This window comes from Xenopus laevis, chromosome 3L (genome assembly GCF_017654675.1).
Source record: "Xenopus laevis strain J_2021 chromosome 3L, Xenopus_laevis_v10.1, whole genome shotgun sequence".
NCBI lineage: Eukaryota > Metazoa > Chordata > Amphibia > Anura > Pipidae > Xenopus > Xenopus laevis.
In genome coordinates this window covers 143,624,355-143,644,787 of record NC_054375.1, presented here as the reverse complement: position 1 = coordinate 143,644,787, position 20,433 = coordinate 143,624,355, and the positions used below count along the sequence as shown (strand labels likewise).

Below are 20,433 nucleotides of genomic sequence, written 5' to 3'. Positions count from 1 at the left end.
AGGGTAGAAGTGCCGTACATATTTTGGGAGGTGCTATACCAGCAGAAGTCAACTACAGGCCTTTATCAATAAAGATCTTTTCTTCTGAAGATGTCCCAGTAGCTCCCCATCTTCTTCTCTGTTGAATCACAGCACATGCTCTGGGCTGCTGTCAGTTCCCTGTGCTTAGGGTCAGACTTAAGTATATTAATGTCATGAAGCAAGGCTGATTACGTAATAATTCAGATTATCATAACACGGCAGCTCAGAAACCAATGCATTTAGCCTCAGAATTTAATATTCAGCCCTGTAGCATCAGGCAAACCTCATTTCCTGCTTGATGACTTCAGATGAACCCTAAGCTTTGCTTCTCGACGGCTGCCCAGAGCACAATGAGCATGTGTGGTGTTGTGACACTTCTACTAAACTAATAAATAAACTTAATAATGAACTTTGAAGGCCTGTATCATTACTGTTACAAAGATACTGAACCTTTTGGCTCCTGGAGTAGGTTCATAAACAATTATCATATCCAGACAGCTTAGTGGAAATTATATGGAGATATTATATGGAGCCAAAACTATGGCCTCAGGCTCTGGTCATCAGTTTGAAAATCCCAGACCGCATTGGGAAGTTGATGATCCAACAGTTGGGCCAGGGGTTAAAGGAGAAGGAAACGCCTATTTACTTGGGGTGCCAAAATAAGGCACCTCCAAGTGATTGTGCTTACCGTATATACTCGAGTATAAGCCGTCCCGAGTATAAGCCGAGGTACCTAATTTTACCTCCAAAAATTGGGAAAGCTTATTGACTCTAGTATAAGCCTAGGGTGAGAAATGCAGCAGCTTCTGGTAAGTTTCAATCAAAAAATTGAGGGTTTCTGCTCCCATTGGAGGTGCCGGCGTCTCGTTTTTGGATGCAGGCGACCATTCATGGACGACGGTGAATATTCTTGGAGACTATTCTTGGACGCCGGCGACTATTCTTAGACTCTGGCAACCGTTTTTGCGCTTGACCCGAGTATAAGCCGAGGTAGAGTTTTTCAGCATATTTTGGGGGCTGTAAAACTTGGCTTATACTCGAGTATATACGGTACTTAGCTGAAACACGACTGGTGGTCCTATCATCAGAAAACTGCACCGGTCCTGCACCAGTCCTGCACTCTTCTGCTTTCTTCTTGTTGGTCCACATGTGCAGTAGCGCGAGAAGTGGAACTTTAACAAAGAAGTCTGTGCATGTGTCTGCCCCAGGAAATTTGAATAGAGAAGAAGGAAGACGATCGCTCCGTGGAGCTCACTGGAATAACTGCTGGTGCAGTTTTCTGCTGATAGGAGCACCGGCCTGGAGTTTCAGTTAAGTACATACAATCACTTGGGGGTGCCTTAATTTTGGCACCCCCAAGTAAATAGGCCTTTCCTTCTCCTTTAAGTGATCCAATTATCTCAATCTGACCCACCATCTGGGTGGCAATATCAGGCAAAAATCTGCTCGTCTGCCAACCGCATCATATGAGAGGGTCTTTCAGTGTGTGTCTAACTTTTGACTATAAAAAGATAAAGGCAGAAAAAGAAATCTGTAGTTCTGCACATCTTACATATTGAATTGTGACAATGTTCAATGTGCTGCAATGTATTTTCATATAATTCAGTTATAAAATATTAAAAATTCAATCCTGGGGAATGTTATTGTGTGAAACCTATAAAGAGCCCGTGGGAGTATTGTACTAATGTCTCTCTGTGCACCCCATACCTTCTGTATAAATACTTTCCTAGTTTCATACTAATCTCCTCTTATTGCCACCAAGAGAGACTTTTGTTTTCTATATGCTCCATTCAGTAATCTTGTATACGATCTATAACTAGCGAAGTTAATCAGTATCTAAGAGACTCAAACTGAAGTTAGGTAATAGCTGCCTTACCTAACCAACTACTCTGGCTATGGTTACACCAGGAGGCATATTTGTGACTGTATAATTCACCACAATATGCTGAGAAAGGGAACTCCAAATAAACAGTGGTCTCTTCCAGAATATTCTGTTTATTCTTTGATAAACATACAACAATGGGAGGCCAATCTATTACAGGTCAAATTTTAATGGCACGGGTATGGGTCCTGTTATCCCAATACTTGGGACCTGGGGTTTCGCGGATAACGGATCTTTCTGTAATTTAGATCTCCATACCTTAAGTCTACTAGAAAATCATGTAAACATTAAATAAACCCAATAGGCTGGTTTTGCTTCCAATAAGGATTAATTATATCTTAGTTGGGATCAAGTACAAGCTACTGTTTTTTTATTATTACAGAGAAAAAGGACATCATTTTAAAAATGTGGATTATTTGGATAAAAATGGAGTCTGTGGGAGATAGCAGATTCCATTATTTCTGAATAACGGGTTTCCAGATACCGGATCCCACACCTGTATTAGGGTAAGGCCAGACGAGGAGATTCGGTGAGATTTTTGTCGCCTGGCGACTTATCGCCACGTCTTTTGCACGACTATCTCCCCGAACTGCCTCAGCGTCTTTTCCCCATAGGCTACAGCGCAAAATCGTCTGCGCTAATGCACACGCGGCGATGCGTTTTCAATAGTCGCCTAAAGTTGCCTCACTGAGGCAATTTTGGGCGACTTTTGAAAATGCATCGCCGCAAAATCGCCTGCGCTAATGCACACGCGGCGATGCGTTTTCAGTAGTCGCCCAAAGTTGCCTAAATCAGGGGGTCCCAACCTTTTTTTACCTGTGAGCCGCATTCAAATGTAAAAAGAGTTGGGGAGCAACACAAGCATGAAAACACTCCTGGGGTGCTAAATAGCCAATCACAGCACTTATTTGGTGTCGGACTGGCCCACCGGGAGATCAGGAAAACTCCCGTTGGGCCTTGGTGTCAGTGGACCTTTTGCTTCTATCCATTTACCATATTTTGTGGTCATTCCCTATTTATTTATCTATCGGAAAAATGCATAGTAATGGAAGAATATAGTAAGTAGATATAAAAGACTAGGAGAATAAAGAGGTTGAGTGGAGAAAGGAGAAATAATAGTGTGAAAAGTGGGCCCATGGTTTAAGGTTTTCTGGTGGGCCCCTGGCATCCCAGTCTGACACTGCTATTTGGTAGCCCCTGTGTGGACTGGTAGCCTACAGGAGGTTCTGTACATCTGTTTTTTATACAACCAAAACGTGCCTCCAAGCCTGGAATTCAAAAATAAGAACCTGCTTTGAGGCCACTGGGAGCAACATCCAATGGGTTGGTGAACAACATATCGATCATGAGCTACTGGTTGGGGGTCACTGTTATAGATTGTTATCTGCAAAGCAAAATGTCCCAGCTAGCAGTTCTGCTTATTGCTTTATAGTATGCTTTAGTCCACCTCTGATATAGGAGTTACTATGTACAAATAGGGGGGGGGGGGTGAACTCTGGTCTCAACCAACCAGAACCCCAGGCAGGGGTTAGTACCTTGCATCTCAAATTGTCATACTCCCCCAGCTCAGCATGAAGGAATGCAGTAGAGATTGTACTAGGACATGATACTACCAATTACAGACAGCAATCATCAAGTCATGCCATACAAGAACATATCCAGTACATCTTTGATCCTTATGTACAGTATTTTAGCTTTTTAGCTTACAGGTGAGGGTGTCTTATTTCCCCCCCAGAAAACAGTGTCTTAGGGCTACACATTTCTCCTTTTCAAGCGTTTTTGTTGTTGTTTGTTTATAAAAGGGTTGTTCACCTTCCAAACACTTTTTCAGTTCAGTTGTTTTTAGATTGTTCTCCAGAAATAAAGACTTTTTTTTTTTCGATTGCTTTTTACTGTTTTTCAAAAATCTTAATTTAAAGGAGCATTAAATCCCCCCAATAAGAAAAGCCCCATTCACTAAAATAGATAGCACCCCCTCCCTGCTTCCTCCCCAAAAAGGATTCCTGAATATCATGTTCACATATCCATGCAGAGGAGTTCATGGGTGCCATATTCCGTATATTCAGTCTTCTTTGGATCCTCTTTCTTCCCTTCAACGAAATTTTTGTCACCTGGCAGTTTGCACGAATAACGGCCTGGCTCCAACTGTGCATTCGCCAAATAGCTCAGTGTCAGCGGTGCTTTACAGAAGAAGACCAAAGTTCTGAACTGTCACAATTTTGCAACATTTAGTTGATCCATTTCTCAGCGTCATCTTTGGAGTATTAGTAACTATTGTATCAATTCTAACAGCTGCCTGTAATGAAACCCAGAGATTCTGCTCAGCAGGGACAAAGAGAAGGAATGTATCAACTAAATGTATCAATTTAGAACAATTTGAAGGGTCGGCGACCCCCCACCCAGAGCTGCTTTAGAAGGTGAAAATTGAAACTTTACACTTCAATATTAGAAATTAGAACATTTTCACACATAGAAAATAGAAAGTAATTGGAAAAATGTCTTTATTTCTGGTGAACTGTCTGAAACCAACTGAACTGAATAAAGTGTTGGGAGGTGAACATCCCCTTTAATGGGTGGAAATTTTCTTGGGATAAATTTATCATTTGTTGAATTTAGTCAGCAAGCCTGGTAAGAAAAATAAATCACTACAAGGAAGGCAAATACATTCCCAGCCTGACCTTTATCCGTCATGAGAAAGGTTTTATTGACAGTAAAACTGTCTTCTGAGGGCGGTTAGTTATAAAATGCAATTTTTTGTTAAAAACAAGAATGTGCCAGTGTATTACACTCTTTTTAATGTAGAAGAATTGTGTTTTAGAAATTAGTGTTTTAGGCTGATTTATTGCATATTTCTTAAAACCCGCCCATCTGTTCCACTTCCTGCTGCCTCCTTTCCCAGGCTGTGCAGGAGAGCCTGCAGCACACTGCACTGTAGGATAGGAACCAATCAGCAGCTAGGTTTATCTGATAGGAAACTGAAGCATATCTTTGCTTGTGTGCATGCAGGCCTGTGATTGGCTGTCCCCCTCCTAATGTGCTTCTGAAAGTGACCGTTAGGACACCCCTGACCCCTCATTTGAAAACACGGACAGGGACCAAGTAAAGATTGATAGGGGCTATAATAAAGGGGCCATGTTTAAAGATATTAACTTTTAGACCAAAGTGAAACCAGCACCATATATTATTGATTATTACCTGCAAGATTAGGGAAGGGGTTCACTTATACTATAGGTCTCCTTTAAGACTTTCTCGTTTTATGTAACTTGGCACTGGAACTGGCTCTGTAGCTAAATGGGGGGCAGCTCCTTCACATTTTTGTGCAATTTTATATACTGCATATCTGAAAAGTTCTGTGATAAAGCAATAAAGTAGGGAAAACTCGTGAATCTAGAAGAATCCAATAATGGTTTATTATAGCAGCACTTGACGCATTTCGATCCTCAAGAGAGATTTGTGCTCAGCCAAGTTTTCTGCTAAACAAACTATGATTCACTTATCCCTATAGTATTGGTTTCCAGTTAAGTCCAGAGAGCCGTCTCTATTTTTATATATTATGTGAGATGTCTATAAATGTTTGGTGAGCCATTAAGCATCTCTTTGCATACATTTGGTTTACATATCCCGTTGATGGTGGGTTGTAGAGTAAAACGAAATAGCCTTGGATTCAAATATGGAAAATGCTTGCTTAAAGGATAAGTAAACCTTTAAAATAACGGAATGTAAAATTGATGAGGGTGCTATTCTAAGCACTTTCACCATATAAACTCATGATTTATTATTTTAGACCTGCGGGTCTTTTTCTGACCAGTCTGACCACCAAGTAGTCAAGGAAGTTGTCAGGAGAAAGAAAGAGGCTGCTCTGAACTTCTTCTGGTTAGGGAGGATTTGAGAAAGGTTTTTAATTTTTTTCCTAAGCAGAAGAACATCAGAGCCGCCTCTTTCTTTCTTTCACCTGACAACTTCCTTGACTACTTGGTGGACAGATTGGTCAAAAACAGACCAGCAGGTGGCGCTGTTGTAACAAAATTAATTCATGTTAACAGTACATGTATCCCTTAATATCTTGGAATTAAAAGAAATAAATAATAAATCTACATTTTATAAGAACTTAGAATAGTACTCTCATCAATTTTATATTCACTTATTTTAAAGGTTTACTTACTACTTTAAACCGTTACTGGACCAAAGTTAATTTAGTTGTGGCCATAGTATAAAAGAATAAGACATCCTACACAGAGTGACTATGAAGATGTCCATTCATCCAGGCCATGGGATATCTAGTATAAGTAATTTTAAAATAACTAGACTGGCTGACTAATCATTGAAGACTTTTCACAGTTCAACTGAAGAAGCTGCTCGGATGAGTAGTGTTACTCAGCAAATCCAGTTGTTTTAGAATTACTTATACTAGATACTAGTGATGGGCGAATGAATCCGTCAGGTGAGAATTTGCGGCGAATTTTCACGTTTCGCCACCAGCAAATAAATTTGCAAAGCCGAGGCGAAAATTCGACAGCGGCAAAAAAATTTGGATGCGCATCAGAAACTGTTGCGCGTCAACATTATTATGATACCCATTGACTTTAATGCGGGTGTCAAAATTGACGCAAATTGACGCGGGCGTCATAATTCACGTTTCACTAATTTTTTAGGACAAATTCTTCCATCACTACTACACAGAGGATTTAGTTTAAATGTTCACTACTAAGGTGTGAGTGACTATGTTGACAAGAGAGGCTTCTGAATGTGTTGATGCTTGGTATAAATATGAATGTGATGAAGAGAGGTAGTGATCCCAGTTTGTTTTGAAAAAGATAATGTCGCGGTAAAACGTTTGTTTTTTTAATTGCACTAGTTAATAGTGCTGCTTCTGCACAATTCTGTGCTGAAATCCATTTTTTAAAAGAGCAAACAGATTATTTTATATTTAATTTTTTAATTTGGCATGGGGCTAGACATTTTGACATATTGTTAGTTTCCAGGAGCCCTCAGGTCATGTGACTTGTGCTCTGATACACTTCAGTCACTCTTTACTGTTGCGCTGCAGCAGCCAATTAGTAGCCTATCAACCGAACAATTGGCAACTAACCAGGTAACAGCTATCTGACACCTCTGCTGAAGGATTTCTTTGCATTGCTAAAAACCCCTGCTCTTTTCCTGCTTGGGTGCTATTCTCATGTCTACCACTAGGTGGGAATATTAAGGGGAGAAACAATAGCTGCCACAAAGCAGTTCCATCCTGAAGTGCTGGTTCCTTCTCAAAGCTCAGGATCAGTCACAATGTACTGAGATGGCTGTCTCCACATTAATATTACAGCTAACAAAATACATTTGTTAGTTCAAAAATAACATAAGTAAAGTGAATTATTTGCAATGTAAACAGTGTAATTTAGAAATAAAAAGTAAAACATAACAATCCCTTTAAAGGGGTTGTTCACCTCTGAGATAACTTTTAGTATGATGTAGAGAGTGACATTCTTTTTTATTTGCAATTGGTTTTCATTTTTTATTATTTAAGGATTTTGAGTTATTTAGCTTTTTATTCAGCAGCTCTTCAATTTGCATTTTAAGCTAGGGTCCAAATTACCCTAGCAACCATGCACTGATTTGAATAAAAGACTGAAATATGAATAGGAGAGGCCTGCATAGAGAGATGAGTAATAAAAAAGTGGTAATAACAATACATTTCTAGCCTAATAGAGTTTTTTAGAAGGGATCAGTGACACCCATTTGAAAGCTGCAGAGTCAGAAGAAAAAGGCAAATAATTATAAAACTATAAAAAATAAATAATGAAGACCAATTGAAAAGTTGTTAAGAATGTCCATTCTATAACATACTAAAAGTTACCTTAAAGGCGGACCACCCCTTTAAGCCTGTCTTAATGTCTTTAATATGTTGCCAGGAAAGGTCTTTGTTCTGTATCGATGATTTTTGGCAAAATACAAAGCTACAGAGATATAAAAAAAAATCCCCCAGCCACTCCTGGGGGACAAGTTCCACAATTTAGGAACCTTGTGTTATAGAAACTCCATCGTAATCTGGAAAAGAATTGTCAAACTTTTTAGGACGTGGTGATCTATGAGACAGGATAGAACTTTGTGAGGTTGGCCTGTAAATAGATTGTGATGTGCCCCCTCCCTGGATATTCAGTGAACTCATTCGCTCGTCTCATGGAGCCGCCATGGGTTTTTCAAGTTTGGTTGAATCCATGTGGAATGTCGTTGTTATGATCCTGTGGATAAATAGCATGAGAGCCCTTTTAAGTTTCCTCGTTGATATTCTGCTTGCTGTCTCTCTCTAATTATTTCATAAGGTGTCTCTGGATATTCTGGGCGCCATCTCTCTGAATATTCTCTAAGACATGTCTCTGGGTATAACTGGCTCGGCCTTTCTGAATATTCTATAAGGATAGATAGCCCGTGGGCTGGATAGATTGCCTTTGGGCTGTCTGAATAGATAGCCTGCGCTTGGTCTCTTGATAGTCAAGACTATTGTTTCTTTTTGTGTGCTGAAAGTGTGGCTCTACACTTGAACTAAATCTAAAAACTTGAGCAAAAATACATTAATAACTAGATTGGTGATTGAAAAATCTAAGCTTTCTCTATTCATACCTTTTCTTCCTAACAGGCATCTCTAAGAGGCTATGGCCCTCTAGCTATTGCTGTTCTATATCTCCCAGCAGCCCCCAAAAGCAATATTGAAGGGGTTGTTCTCAGTTGTATTTCAATAGAAGTTGGAGGCCAGTCAGTTGGATATCCCAAATTGCAGTTAATCCTTATTTTGTAATTCGGAAGGGTTGAATAATTTATTTTTGTATTAAAGTTTTTTGGGCTCGGAAATGTAACTGGTATGTAACTTAAGCATGACAATAAAACTGAAGCCTCACAAGAAATGAAGAATAAAGAGTGCATCTAAATGAACTTCAAGTTAGAGACCTGCATCAGGTCGGGTACCCGCGGAATACCCGCAATGTGATTGGACTCACCGGATTATACTTCATGTGGTCACTGTGCAGGAAGCCCGTGAGTGCCAGATCCGCTGCAGTGGGGTGGGCTACAGGCGGCCATTCAAGGGGTAATGGATGAAAAACTAAGCTACCTAATGTAAAAATCATTCGTTGTGATCGTAAATTCCAACGATCACTGTGGTGAGGGGGTCAGGTGGAAATCCAGCGGTTGAGAAGGTGGGTAAGTGTGTCAGGGTTAGGCTTATGGTACACAGGTATGAGTTGGGTGTGGGCCTTAGAAAAACAGACCAGTGCAGGTCTCTTCTTCAAGTTATCAAGTAAAACAACCTGGGGCACAAATCGTGTGATTTCTTTTTTTTTTAGAGTCCAAGCTCCCCATTTTGGCCCAATAGTTAGGCAAGACCTCCATCACTCATAACAAGCATGTGGAAATAGGAAAGTTGTTTTCCAACAATATCAAAGTATAGATTAGTGTAGATACATTTTTGATCCAAACTTCACCCTCACTGGCGTTCAGGTTGGGCTTTGATTTGCCTACAACTTGCAAATGTTTATAGGAAAATGTACTGTGGAATTATGAATCCTAAAGATGCCAGGATGGTGCCATGAACATTGATTAGGGCAACTGTAAGGTATTTTATGATCTGTGCATCTGAACATCTAGCAACCAGAGTTTTCAAGAATTGCAGTATGTCTTATATAGTTATATTGTGACAGCCCTCATAATCATTTCTGAGCTGTTCCTCCAAGTCTTAGGTGGATTGGGTCTGAGTATTCGGTGACCTGTTTGGCTGCCAAAAAATCATCAGATTACATTTGCATGGTGGGCTGTCTCTTTTGATAATACCCACGAAAAGCGAGTTTTGATTCTTGATACCGTATAGACCAGGGATCCCCAATCTGTTTTATCTGTGAGCCACATTCAATTGTAAAAAGAGTTGGGGAGCAACACAAGCATGAAAAATGTTTCTGGAATGCCAGATAAGGGCTGTGATTGAGTATTTAATAGCCCCTATGAGGACTGGCAGTCTACAGGAGACTGTTTCGAAGTACATCTGGTTTTTATACAACCAAAACTTGCCTCCAAGCCTGGAATTCAAAAATAAGCTCCTGCTTTGAGGCCACTGGGAGCAACATCCAATGGGTTGGCGAACAACATGTTGCTGGAGAGCCACCGGTTGGGGATCACTGATATAGACAATATACTTGGCTAAACTGTAGTTTGTCACACTGAATATCTTGTCGGACATCTTTGAAAGATTCCAGGAGGTCCCTTCAATTGCCTGAGATATTTCTGTACGTTTTAGGGTAAAGGCACACATTAAGATTCAGGGAGATTTAATCACCCGGCAACAAATTGCCTTTTCTTCGGACAACTAATGCCAAAAGCCTTCCCGCCGGCTAGAATCTAAATCACCGGCAGGATGGCACTAGGAGTGCTTGGTTTTACAAAGTCGCCCGGTTCCTTGTGAGGCAACTTCAGATGACTTCGGGAAAACAAAGCGCTCTGAGTGCCATCCTGACGGTGATTTCGATTCTAGCTGGCGGGAAGGCTTTTTGGGGGGAGATTAGTAACCCGAAGAAGAGAGAGATTTGTCGCTGGGTGACTAAATCTCCCCGAATCTTAGCGTGTGCCCTTACCCTAATGTGTCTCCAAAGAAGCTGTAAAGTGCATTTGTGTAATTATTGTTAAGCGGCACATCACTATATAGAAAGGACACAGGATAATTTATGGGCAGAAGGAAAGTCCAGAGTGAGGAGAATTCATGACACAAATAATAAAAGGCCTTTGCCCCAAAGAGTATATTTATGGGGTAAGAAGTCTCTGTATATTCTTTCAAGTGCTCCTACACATTTCTCAATGTCAGGATCCTGTCTGAAATGCCTCTCTCCCTGTATATATATATTATGAGAGGTCTCTAGCTACACTGTGAGGTGTCTGATCATTTTGTGCCTGTTTGGTTTCATTTTTCCTGTGTCCCTGTGTTTTGTGAGGCATCTCTGAGAGCTCTTAATGGCGTTCCTCTATATTTTATGAGCAGCCTTTTTGTTTTGTGATCTAAATATTTTCTGAGTAATCATTTTCCATAGGCCTACGCATGAAAAGACAAGAGCTGCATATGGGTCTGTATCTGTTATTCTACCACGGATACTTGGCAGCTTATTGCAGGTGTCTTGGGGTGGGTCATTTATATGAACATCTCTTCTGTCATGGAACTGTTTGCTGTGACCAAGGCCCAGTGTATAATGGCATTTACAAAATGAGCTTTTGTACCCCTTATCTTGCACTCTCCTGGGACAATGTATATAACCTTGTTTGAACATGAAGCAAACCATGGCATTTAGTATTATATGATGAGCACTAGGCACTGACCCATCAGACAGAAGGGGAAAAGAACATTCGTAATGTTATATCCCTTTATGCAGATCAACTGAACCCCCCCCCCGAAAGGAGAACTAAAGCCTAACTAAAGAAGTAGCTAGAAATGTTGCACATTATGTTTTGTGCTTCTGTACCAGCCCAAGGCAACCACAGCCCTTTAGCAGTAAAGATCTGTGTCTCCAAAGATGCCCCAGTAGCTCCCCATCTTCTTTTCTGCTGATTCACTGCACATGCTCTGTGCTGCTGTCACTTACTGAGCTTAGGGACCCACTCACAATATACAGTACACATAGAATAGAAATGTCACAATATAAGGCTGATTAGTAATTAATACAGATAATTACTACATGGCAGCACAGAAACCAGTGCAATTAGCAAACCTGTAGCATCAGCTTATATTACAGGGGAAGCTCATTTTCATCAGAGCCCACTGAGCATGTGAGTGTCACAGACACTTTCCAAGATGGTGACCCCCCTGTGACAAGTTTGAAGTCCTGGATCATTGCTGCTATTGACAAGCTGAAACTTTAGCGTCGTGCAATAAGTTCACTATATAAAATATGACATTTTAAGCCACATTCATTTTAGGATTTAGTTCTCCTTTAACCTCCTCCATGTGGCTCTGTGTGATGTTAAAAGCATTGCCTCCCCTCCCATGCTAATAAGATAGAGGAACATATAAACAGTACATACATATAGGGGATTATTTATTAAAATACAAATGTTAAAATCACCAAAAATCTGGGGGGTTTTTTCACTGGAAAACTCAAATTTTTAGAGGAAAAAAACCCTCAAATTTTTTGAGATTTAATATACCCCGATGCTGAAAAAAACCCAAATCTGAAAATCCACCATCGCGATAGTGTATAAGTCAATGGAAAGGCACCACTCTCAATTTGAAGTTATAGTGGTCTGCGCTGGGTTTAGCCCGAAAATCCGACTTTTTGGAGTTTTCGAGCAAAAAATTTAAAAACTTCCAGCGAATCAGCCAAAAACATTCAGCGATTCGCTTGATTTTATCGAATTTTTCCACGATCCGATTCAACTGCGTTTTTTTTATTAATAACTAAGCTAAAATCAGGCATGGTAGTTTGGTCGTGGTTATATAATAATAAAATATGAAATAAATTTGGATTTAAGAAATAACCCCTTTAAGGTTTCATCCTCCCCACCCCATACAGTAGTACTATCTCTTCAGATCACATTAATGGCTGTGAACCATTTTTCTTACTCATATTGTTGGTTGCACTGTGTTCCTTAGAGCAGATGTGGGAATGCAGGCGCAGAACTTTTTTTGGGAGTCAGGAATGTACCGCACTGATATATAAGGGCACTGGCTTCCAGGTGCTGATTTAGCTTTTAGTTTGTAAATAACAAAACACTAATAATGCATTGCATGAATTTTTAGACACGGGAAGACCTTGAAACATAGAATGCCTAAGAGAGATAAATTGCCTTGCCAAAGGTTTTAAAGAGGTGACTCTAGAAAGCCACGAATGTTACTGATAGTAGAGCTCATTTACTAAACGAGTGCACAAAGTCACAGTGCAGCATTTTCCACAGAATTCTAGCTTTATTGTACAATTGCAAACTGGACTAGTTCCTGGATTAGCTCTTTTGTACTAAAAGTTAAGTAAGAATTTCACAATTTTACCGCTCAACGTAAACAAAAAACCTTTTTGCACCTCAATGAAAGCCCTTAGGGATTTTCATGGGGCAATGCATAAAAAACAGGTGTAAAGTGCCATGTTATTCTTAGGTGGTTTGGAGCAAATATGGACTTGTTCTTCCCTGATGAATACAGAGCTGCCTTCATTCACCAGCACTGTATTCATAAGGGAGTGTTGGGGGGAAGGAGCAAAGAAAGAACAAGTGTTTATTGAATGAGAGAAACTCTATACTCCTTATTGCTCTAGCCCTTGTGTCTAGGGTCTTTGCAGACTATTTATCATCTCTTCCCATAAATATACAGTATATCTCTTTTAATACTGGTCAATACCTGGCCCTTGCTTCTGCTGAGAGGCACTGCTGTTACAGCTTGGTTTATTATCCACCACTACCCCTGTTTATTAAAGGTCAAGTTTTGTTTTCTCAAAAAAAAAAAATTTTCACTATAGAAACTCGATTTATTAGAGGGGAAAAAAACCTGAATCCTTAGAGATTTGTTATGCCGCTAACGAGCAAAAAATCGGAATCCGAAAATACTCCTGCTAAAACCTTCATGTAAAAGTCAACGGCAGACGTCCCTTTAACCTTTTGAAGATGTTTTTTGTCTTCATGATTTTTGGGTGTATTTGGAGTTGGGGTGTTCTCTAGAATCTATAAACTAAAAAATACGAGGTATTCCTAAAAACTGGAATTTTTTGAGGTTTTTTTTCGATCCGTTTTTTTCCAGTTTAATTGTTGGCAAATTAGCCAAATTCGTGGATGGGAGTTAAGTCGAGTTTGTTTCTAGTAAAATATGAGAAAAAAAATGAGTTTTAGTAGATAACCCCCTAAATATCATCAATCTAGGTTTGCCACCTTTTATACTGCCCAAAATCGGGCAAGGGGCTGATGACATCGGAGGTGGGATCGGATCAGTGATGGGACAGGGCCAGTGACAGAGCGGGACTGGTGATGTCAGGTGTGGAGCTGGTGATGTGGCAATCAGTGATTGGCTCGTCATTATTTTCAGTGTCCTGTCCGGATTTCCTAATTTCCTTCCAAAAACTGGGCTGTCTGGGTGAAATCCAGACAGGTGGCAACCCTACATCAACCATTTAGCTGCCCAGGTTGTCAAGATCCTCGGTTAAGAAGACACCTCTTAGATGGACTCAGATGTCCTACACAGCTTTGTGTAACCATTAAACACTACAGTACTTTCCATCCCTTTCATCTAAGACATTAAAAAAAGATTAACTATAAGTGGACCCCATACAGAACCTTGAGGACTACCTCTGATTCCTAGTCCAATTAGAGATTGTATCACCGATAATGACTCTCTGTTCTTGAGTCCAAGTACAAACAACATCATTAACACTAACAGACCTTCGTTTAGAAAGCAGTCGTTATGCAGCGCTGTATCAATAGCTTTGGCAAAATCCAAGCAGATCACATCACATCCAACGTTTAATTTCCATGAAATCATAAAAAGCACCTACAAATGTTTGACATAGTCTGTCCCGCATGAAGCCATGCTGATTACTACTTACAATGCCATTCTCCAGAACATCATTTTGAATTTAATCTCTTAACAAAACTCCAAACGACATCAGTTTGTTTCCATGAATCCATTTGGAGAGGAAGTCTGAGAAAATCAGAAATAACTGCTCGGCTAACATTAAACCAAGGTAATTAAGTAGCCAAGTACTCATCAAGCCCCATTCACAGTAGCTTTATCCAAACAGTCAAATACCATATCACGACTTATTTGAGCTGAGCCTTCTATACTGCTACAACGTGGCTTCTGTAACTCAGACTCCTCTGTTGTAGATAAAGAGGAAAAGAACTGTTTTTAATATTTGATTCATGTTTGCTTTTTAAGAGTTGGTTCTTTGCAATAGCAAGTGCTGCAGCTGTTTATCATTCATAGACAATAGATGGTGCATTCCATTGTTCAGGCCCCACAAATAACTTTTAGTTTTTAAAATAATTTCTTCTCTCTCAATTTGCCTTCTTGCTTAACCTTCTCTCTCTAATTCTCTCCTTTCTCTCGTTTGGTTTTTTTTTTCTACCTTCCTCTCCCCATTTTTTGTTCTTTTCTCCTCTTTTGCCTTTTCAAATGTTTTACTTGCTTTTCCCTCTCCATGACTCCTATATTTCTTAGTTCTTAAACTTTCAATCTAAAGCTTTTGTGTTTTCTGCCTAAGACTTTGTACTAATTACTTATTTACTTCATGCTATCTAGCCAAGCCTTTTAATTTTTATGATTCTCTCCATAGGGGTGGTGAAGGTGGTTTTTGTCCTTTACAACAATCTGGGTCTGTTTCTGTCCACTGAGAACTCTACTGTCCGCATCGGAGGAGAGAGCAGCTCCACAGCACACCCTCTGGTGGTGAACTCACAGATTATTGCTGCTTCGATAAACAAAGAGTCCAGCAGAGTCTTCCTAATGGACCCAGTTATATTTACGCTGCCACATCTACAGGTAAAACAAAGAGACGAACTTGAACAAAGACTGGAAGGGGGAATATGATAGAGAAACAAGCTTAAACCACAAGTGACCACTATGGCACAAACTAAAACAGGAAGAGGGACTAATTTAAATATAGAGAAAATTGGAATTTCATGGGCTGTAGAATGATATTAGGCTTCAGGGACAAGGTAATGGTGGAGAAAGGGAAGCACTTTGATATGGGAGAATAAAAGGAGGTACTTTTAGACAGAGCAGACTTTATTGACCAGATTAGGCTTCAAAGAAACCATGGCCATGGGAAAAGTTAGTAGAAAAATATATTTCTAGAAAGAAATGGCAGAAAAATGGATATAAACATGGCAAAAGCGGGTCAGAATGAGGCACATGGAAATAAGAATAGCACGTCTCTAAAAAAAAAAAAGACAACAGAATGAAAAGCAGAAACTACAAAAGATACCAAATTGCAGCTAACCATGGCCGTTCCTACATGAACTACTAAACACAAAGAAATTAAATGGATAGCTTGATATATTTCACACCCATACCGAGAATCCCCCATTGGATGCTATCATTTTTAACTACTTTTTTAGAAAGTGTTGACTTCATATAATGAAAGAGTAATAACTGCAAGACCAGAAGCCGTTTCGTGCTAGAATGCATCATGTGGTTCTGCTAAAATTGTAAAAGCCAAACCAGGTGCAGAAAGGATGGTGTAGAGAAATGGATAAAAGCAACCAAGTATCTCAAACAGGATGATGGACTTAACATCATTTGGAAGATGTCTTGTAATGTTATTGTGAGAATTGTAATGATCTTTTGAGAACCCTGTGTGCACGAGCATGGAATTTAGCGATTGTCCTTTTCTTTTCTTTACTATTTTTGTTTTTTGGTCGGGTTTGATACATTATGGTATGAGATTAAGGAGACAATGATCTAAAGATGGGAAGCTGACCACAAGAAGACTGCTCAGACTAAGGGGCAGATTTATTAAAGGGCATGTAAAGGCAAAAAAATAAAATCCCATTTTTACTTTCTTTAATGAAAAAGAAACCTATCTCCAATATACTTTAATTAAAAAATGTGTACCGTTTTTATAAGAAACCTGACTGTATGCAGTGGAATTCTCCTTTCATTTACTGCTGTGGATAGGAATTGTCAGATGGTCCCTAACTGCTCTGCAGGGAAACAATCATACTTATGAACAGCAGGGGGAGCCCCGCCTTACTTCCCAGCCATGCAGAACTCAAGCAGCTTTGTTTATGACGATCCCTAAACAGCCCAGACCACACTGAGCATGTGCACAGTCTTAGTCTTGCAAAGATGTATAACAAAGTTACAAGATGGTGACCCCCTGTAGCCAACTTTGAAAGCATTAATCATTTGTTTGATTAGACTTGTGGTGGAGTAAGTTTATGTTTATATTTAGTATACAAAATACAGCATTTCTAGCCTTATTCTATTTTAGAATTTACATGCCCTTTAAGGGTCGAATAGTAAATTCAAATTCAAATTTTCTAAAAAAAAAATATATATTTTGGTCAAAACTCTCAAATTTGAATTGGGAATTATCCAAACTCAATTCGAATTTTAATTTTAATTTCAAGATTTATCAAACCTATACCCTAGCAATAATTTTGATTCAACTATTCGCCACCTAAAACCTGCCGAGTTCATGTATATGTGAACGGGAGAGGTCCAGTGGCCTTCTTGACATTCGAGTTTTTTTCGGAGAAAAAAACTGGATTCAAGTTAAGTCAAATTGGATTCAAATTGGATTCGACTTTTCGGATCAGTAATACTCATTCGAGTTTTAGATACAGTAGAACCACCATTTTATGTTTTTCAAGGGGACCAGAAAAAAATGGTGTTAAATCAAGAAAAATGTAAAATCAGGGAAATGTATTATTTATAATATATATGTGGCATCACAAAACAACAATGTAAAATGAGGGAAAACTTAAAATCAGGGGATGTAAAATTGAGGTTCCACTGTATTCTAATTTTTCCTTAAATAACTTCCCAATCGAATTTCGAGTATATTCGAATTTATTACAGTTAAAAAAACCTCACATGAATTTGAAATTGACCTTTGATAAATGGGCCTAAGTGTCTGCCTACAAAAGCTGAGACCCTTGTATCAATTGAGAAGATGTTGTGGATAATATCCATTAGATACAAGCATTGCTCATTATGTGTGTTGACGAGGAAGTACCCTGCAAAAGCATTGACAGCCCTTCATTGTCACAAGACCATGGGGGCATGTTCACTAACGTTGGAGATAAATATCTCTGGAGATAGCAATTAGATTTAAACTAAAGAACAAAAGCAAAAATCTGATTGGTTGCTATGGGCAATATCTCCTGAGATATTTATCTCCAATGTTATTAAACCTGCCCCTATGTGACTTTAGTCATGTACTAGTGCCAATACACCAAGTCAAAGATGAGGTTATTAAACCGTTAGTAGCCCTCAGTCAGGTTACTAATGCTTCCACTCAGGAGCTAAAGGTTTTTCTTAGAATGGCCATGGAATGCTTAAAGTAAAAAAGAATAGTGTCACATATATTCTGCCTTCTGATCTACAGAATAGAGGCAACAAGGAAGTCAGGAGTAGTTTATTATTGGATTGTATAAAAGCATGGTTTTATTTCATCTTAGGCAGATGAATTCCATTTAGACCTCAGAATTAGAAGGAGGCATTAAACACCGGGGGCATTCATATAGTCAGCAGATTCCACATATAGACTGGATCTGACTGCTTGCATCTGTTTATAACAAATCTCGCCTATTTTCTTCTGGATATGTGATTCCATTCAGTTCAGTTTGGCCTTTTGCCCAAAACTGCAATCGAATCATCCGCATGGACAAGTCTTAATCAACTTCTGAGGGAAACATCCTGTTTATCCTAGTGGATTCTACTGAAAACCACAATCATGGTGAAACAGACATGACTACTTGCTTTAGTAAATATAAAGTGGACATTGTGTAATACCCCAAGATTCCAAAGCTCTTGGCATGAAATCATGTCAAATGTTTTAGTTCTCTCATACAACGCACCATTTTATATAGGCAAATAAATAATGTTTCTCAACTGCAAATTGTAAAGAATAGAGCTTACTCTGGTGGTCCAGTGGCCCTCCCTGGTGGGCTAGTGTTCGGCGGGGGCGTCCGCCGTATCTCCGATCCTGATCCGGCCTGTCTGACTATTCTAACTCTGCTTGTGATGGCCCGGCCTGCCTGTTCCACGCTGTGGTCTGCCTTCCAAGTTGTGTTCTTCCATCCAGTATCCTTGGTGAGACGATCGTGCCCCTTTGCTCTTCCAGAACCTGTAGCTTTGCTCCTCTCTTAGTAAGACCTGGCAGCATCCATTTAGCCGAGGGCTCCTCTCGATGTGAAAGGCGGCTGTTAAAGGCAGAAGCAAGAGCCGACACCAGGGAGCTTAGCTTGGGTTCTGGATTTAGGGTGCCGTTTGTGACACAAATATAATATCCTCATTGGCACACTTGCCGAAAGCTGTTTGCACATTCCGACCTTAAATACAGGTATTCAAGCAACTACAACTTTAGATATTGAAGGCCTGCCATAAATCAATATTTCCCTGCTGAATTGGGCCTAGTGAATGGAAATATCAGGGCTGGCTTGGGATTCTTTGCATTTCTTTGAAGCCAAACTTAGGAGGCTACGCTTGTCTATCTGCGTATTTTTCCATTTACCATTTTAACAGGTCATAAACCCAATTATGCACCTTTAGCTGATATGATATGTCAACCGTTGACTTACTGAGAAGGTATGAGGACTATTATGTAGGGTTCTTAGAAGTTAGAAGGTTTGTGGTCATGCAGTAAGAGAAAAACAATGGTATGCAAGACTAAATTGGAATGATGAGTAACACCTTCATAGAAATTGGGGGGTTAACAAAGTTAAAATCATATATATATATTTATATCTAAGTTCAGTCATTCTAAAACATGGTTACTGAAATTGTAAGAATGTCCCCTTAGGGAAGACCAAAGCATTGGATGATGCCAGCAAGAGCCATTTGGGATGAATGGTTGCATTTTAAAGCAATGTCTTTGTAGCTCAGTATGGAAGCTGGTTGGAGTAAGATTTGGAGAGAAGACATTTTTACGGCTAAAGACATTCATGGAACTATAGCACCAGCGTTTTCATATTTTTTTGTAACCACACAGAAATAATTAATGACCTAGGCATGTTGTAATTGACTTGGCATGAGCGCTCAGCGAGTAACGCTACAAATGCGAATGTCCTTGGTGCTTTACTGTGATCAGTTATATGTCAGCGCTGTGATTCATAGTTTGTCTGTCCTTGTGCTGGAGAATCTGCTGTGTAGCTATTTTTGTAGCTCATTTCATAAGCTGCTTCCCTGGAGGAATGTCCCTGTTGAGTGAAGGATTGTTTGAGCGTTGTAGGTGTCGGCTACTGAGATGTTTACTTAGGTAAATGCTTTGGTGTGAGAAAGCCTAGATGTATATGTATACGAGTATGGGGGGGGGTAGGATGTCTGCAGAATTCCCAATTTTTAATTATTTATTTGCCGTGCTAGAGAGATGATCAAGAGCCGAAGAAGCTAGAAATGTTCAGCTTTCTACAACCATGATCTGGAGCACTGCCTTTCATTGGACACTAAATACTGACCTGTAATTCGCCAGCCTATTGAAAAATCAAATGGGGATCATCGTCTGTTTCAGTAGCCTAACTAGTGTAGCCTTTGATTTACCCTCCTATTGATAATCATTTGAATCTAATTGCCAAAAACTTGAAAATTCCAGGGAAGATACAGGGACTAATTTGATTGTACCTACATATGCTCATTCCATAAAAACTCGAAGGCTTAATGTGCTGAAAAAAAGTAATATAAATAACTAATTCAAGGTCCAAATGAATTCCTAAGAATGTACGTTAATTAAAATATTCAACTCTTATATTGGGGGGAGGTAGACAGTGGTTACTTTATTTTTGACAATGAAACATGTTCCTCAAATTGAAGGTTTACCATTTACTTTACTAGAGCACAGAGAGCTGGTTCTGTAAGTTATGCTGAG

At 39.5% G+C, this 20,433-nt stretch overlaps 1 protein-coding gene across 4 annotated transcripts in view; it reads left to right on the top strand.

Annotated features, from left to right (window-relative positions):
- adgrl1.L (adhesion G protein-coupled receptor L1 L homeolog) overlaps positions 1-20,433 on the top strand; it is a 191,312-nt gene that overhangs the window by 159,012 nt on the left and 11,867 nt on the right. For all 4 annotated transcript variants that reach the window (XM_041587189.1, XM_018253629.2, XM_041587188.1 and 1 more), the window contains one exon: positions 15,178-15,383. In XM_041587189.1, coding sequence (XP_041443123.1) covers positions 15,178-15,383 — 206 coding nt within the window. The remainder of the gene's footprint in view (positions 1-15,177; positions 15,384-20,433) is intronic.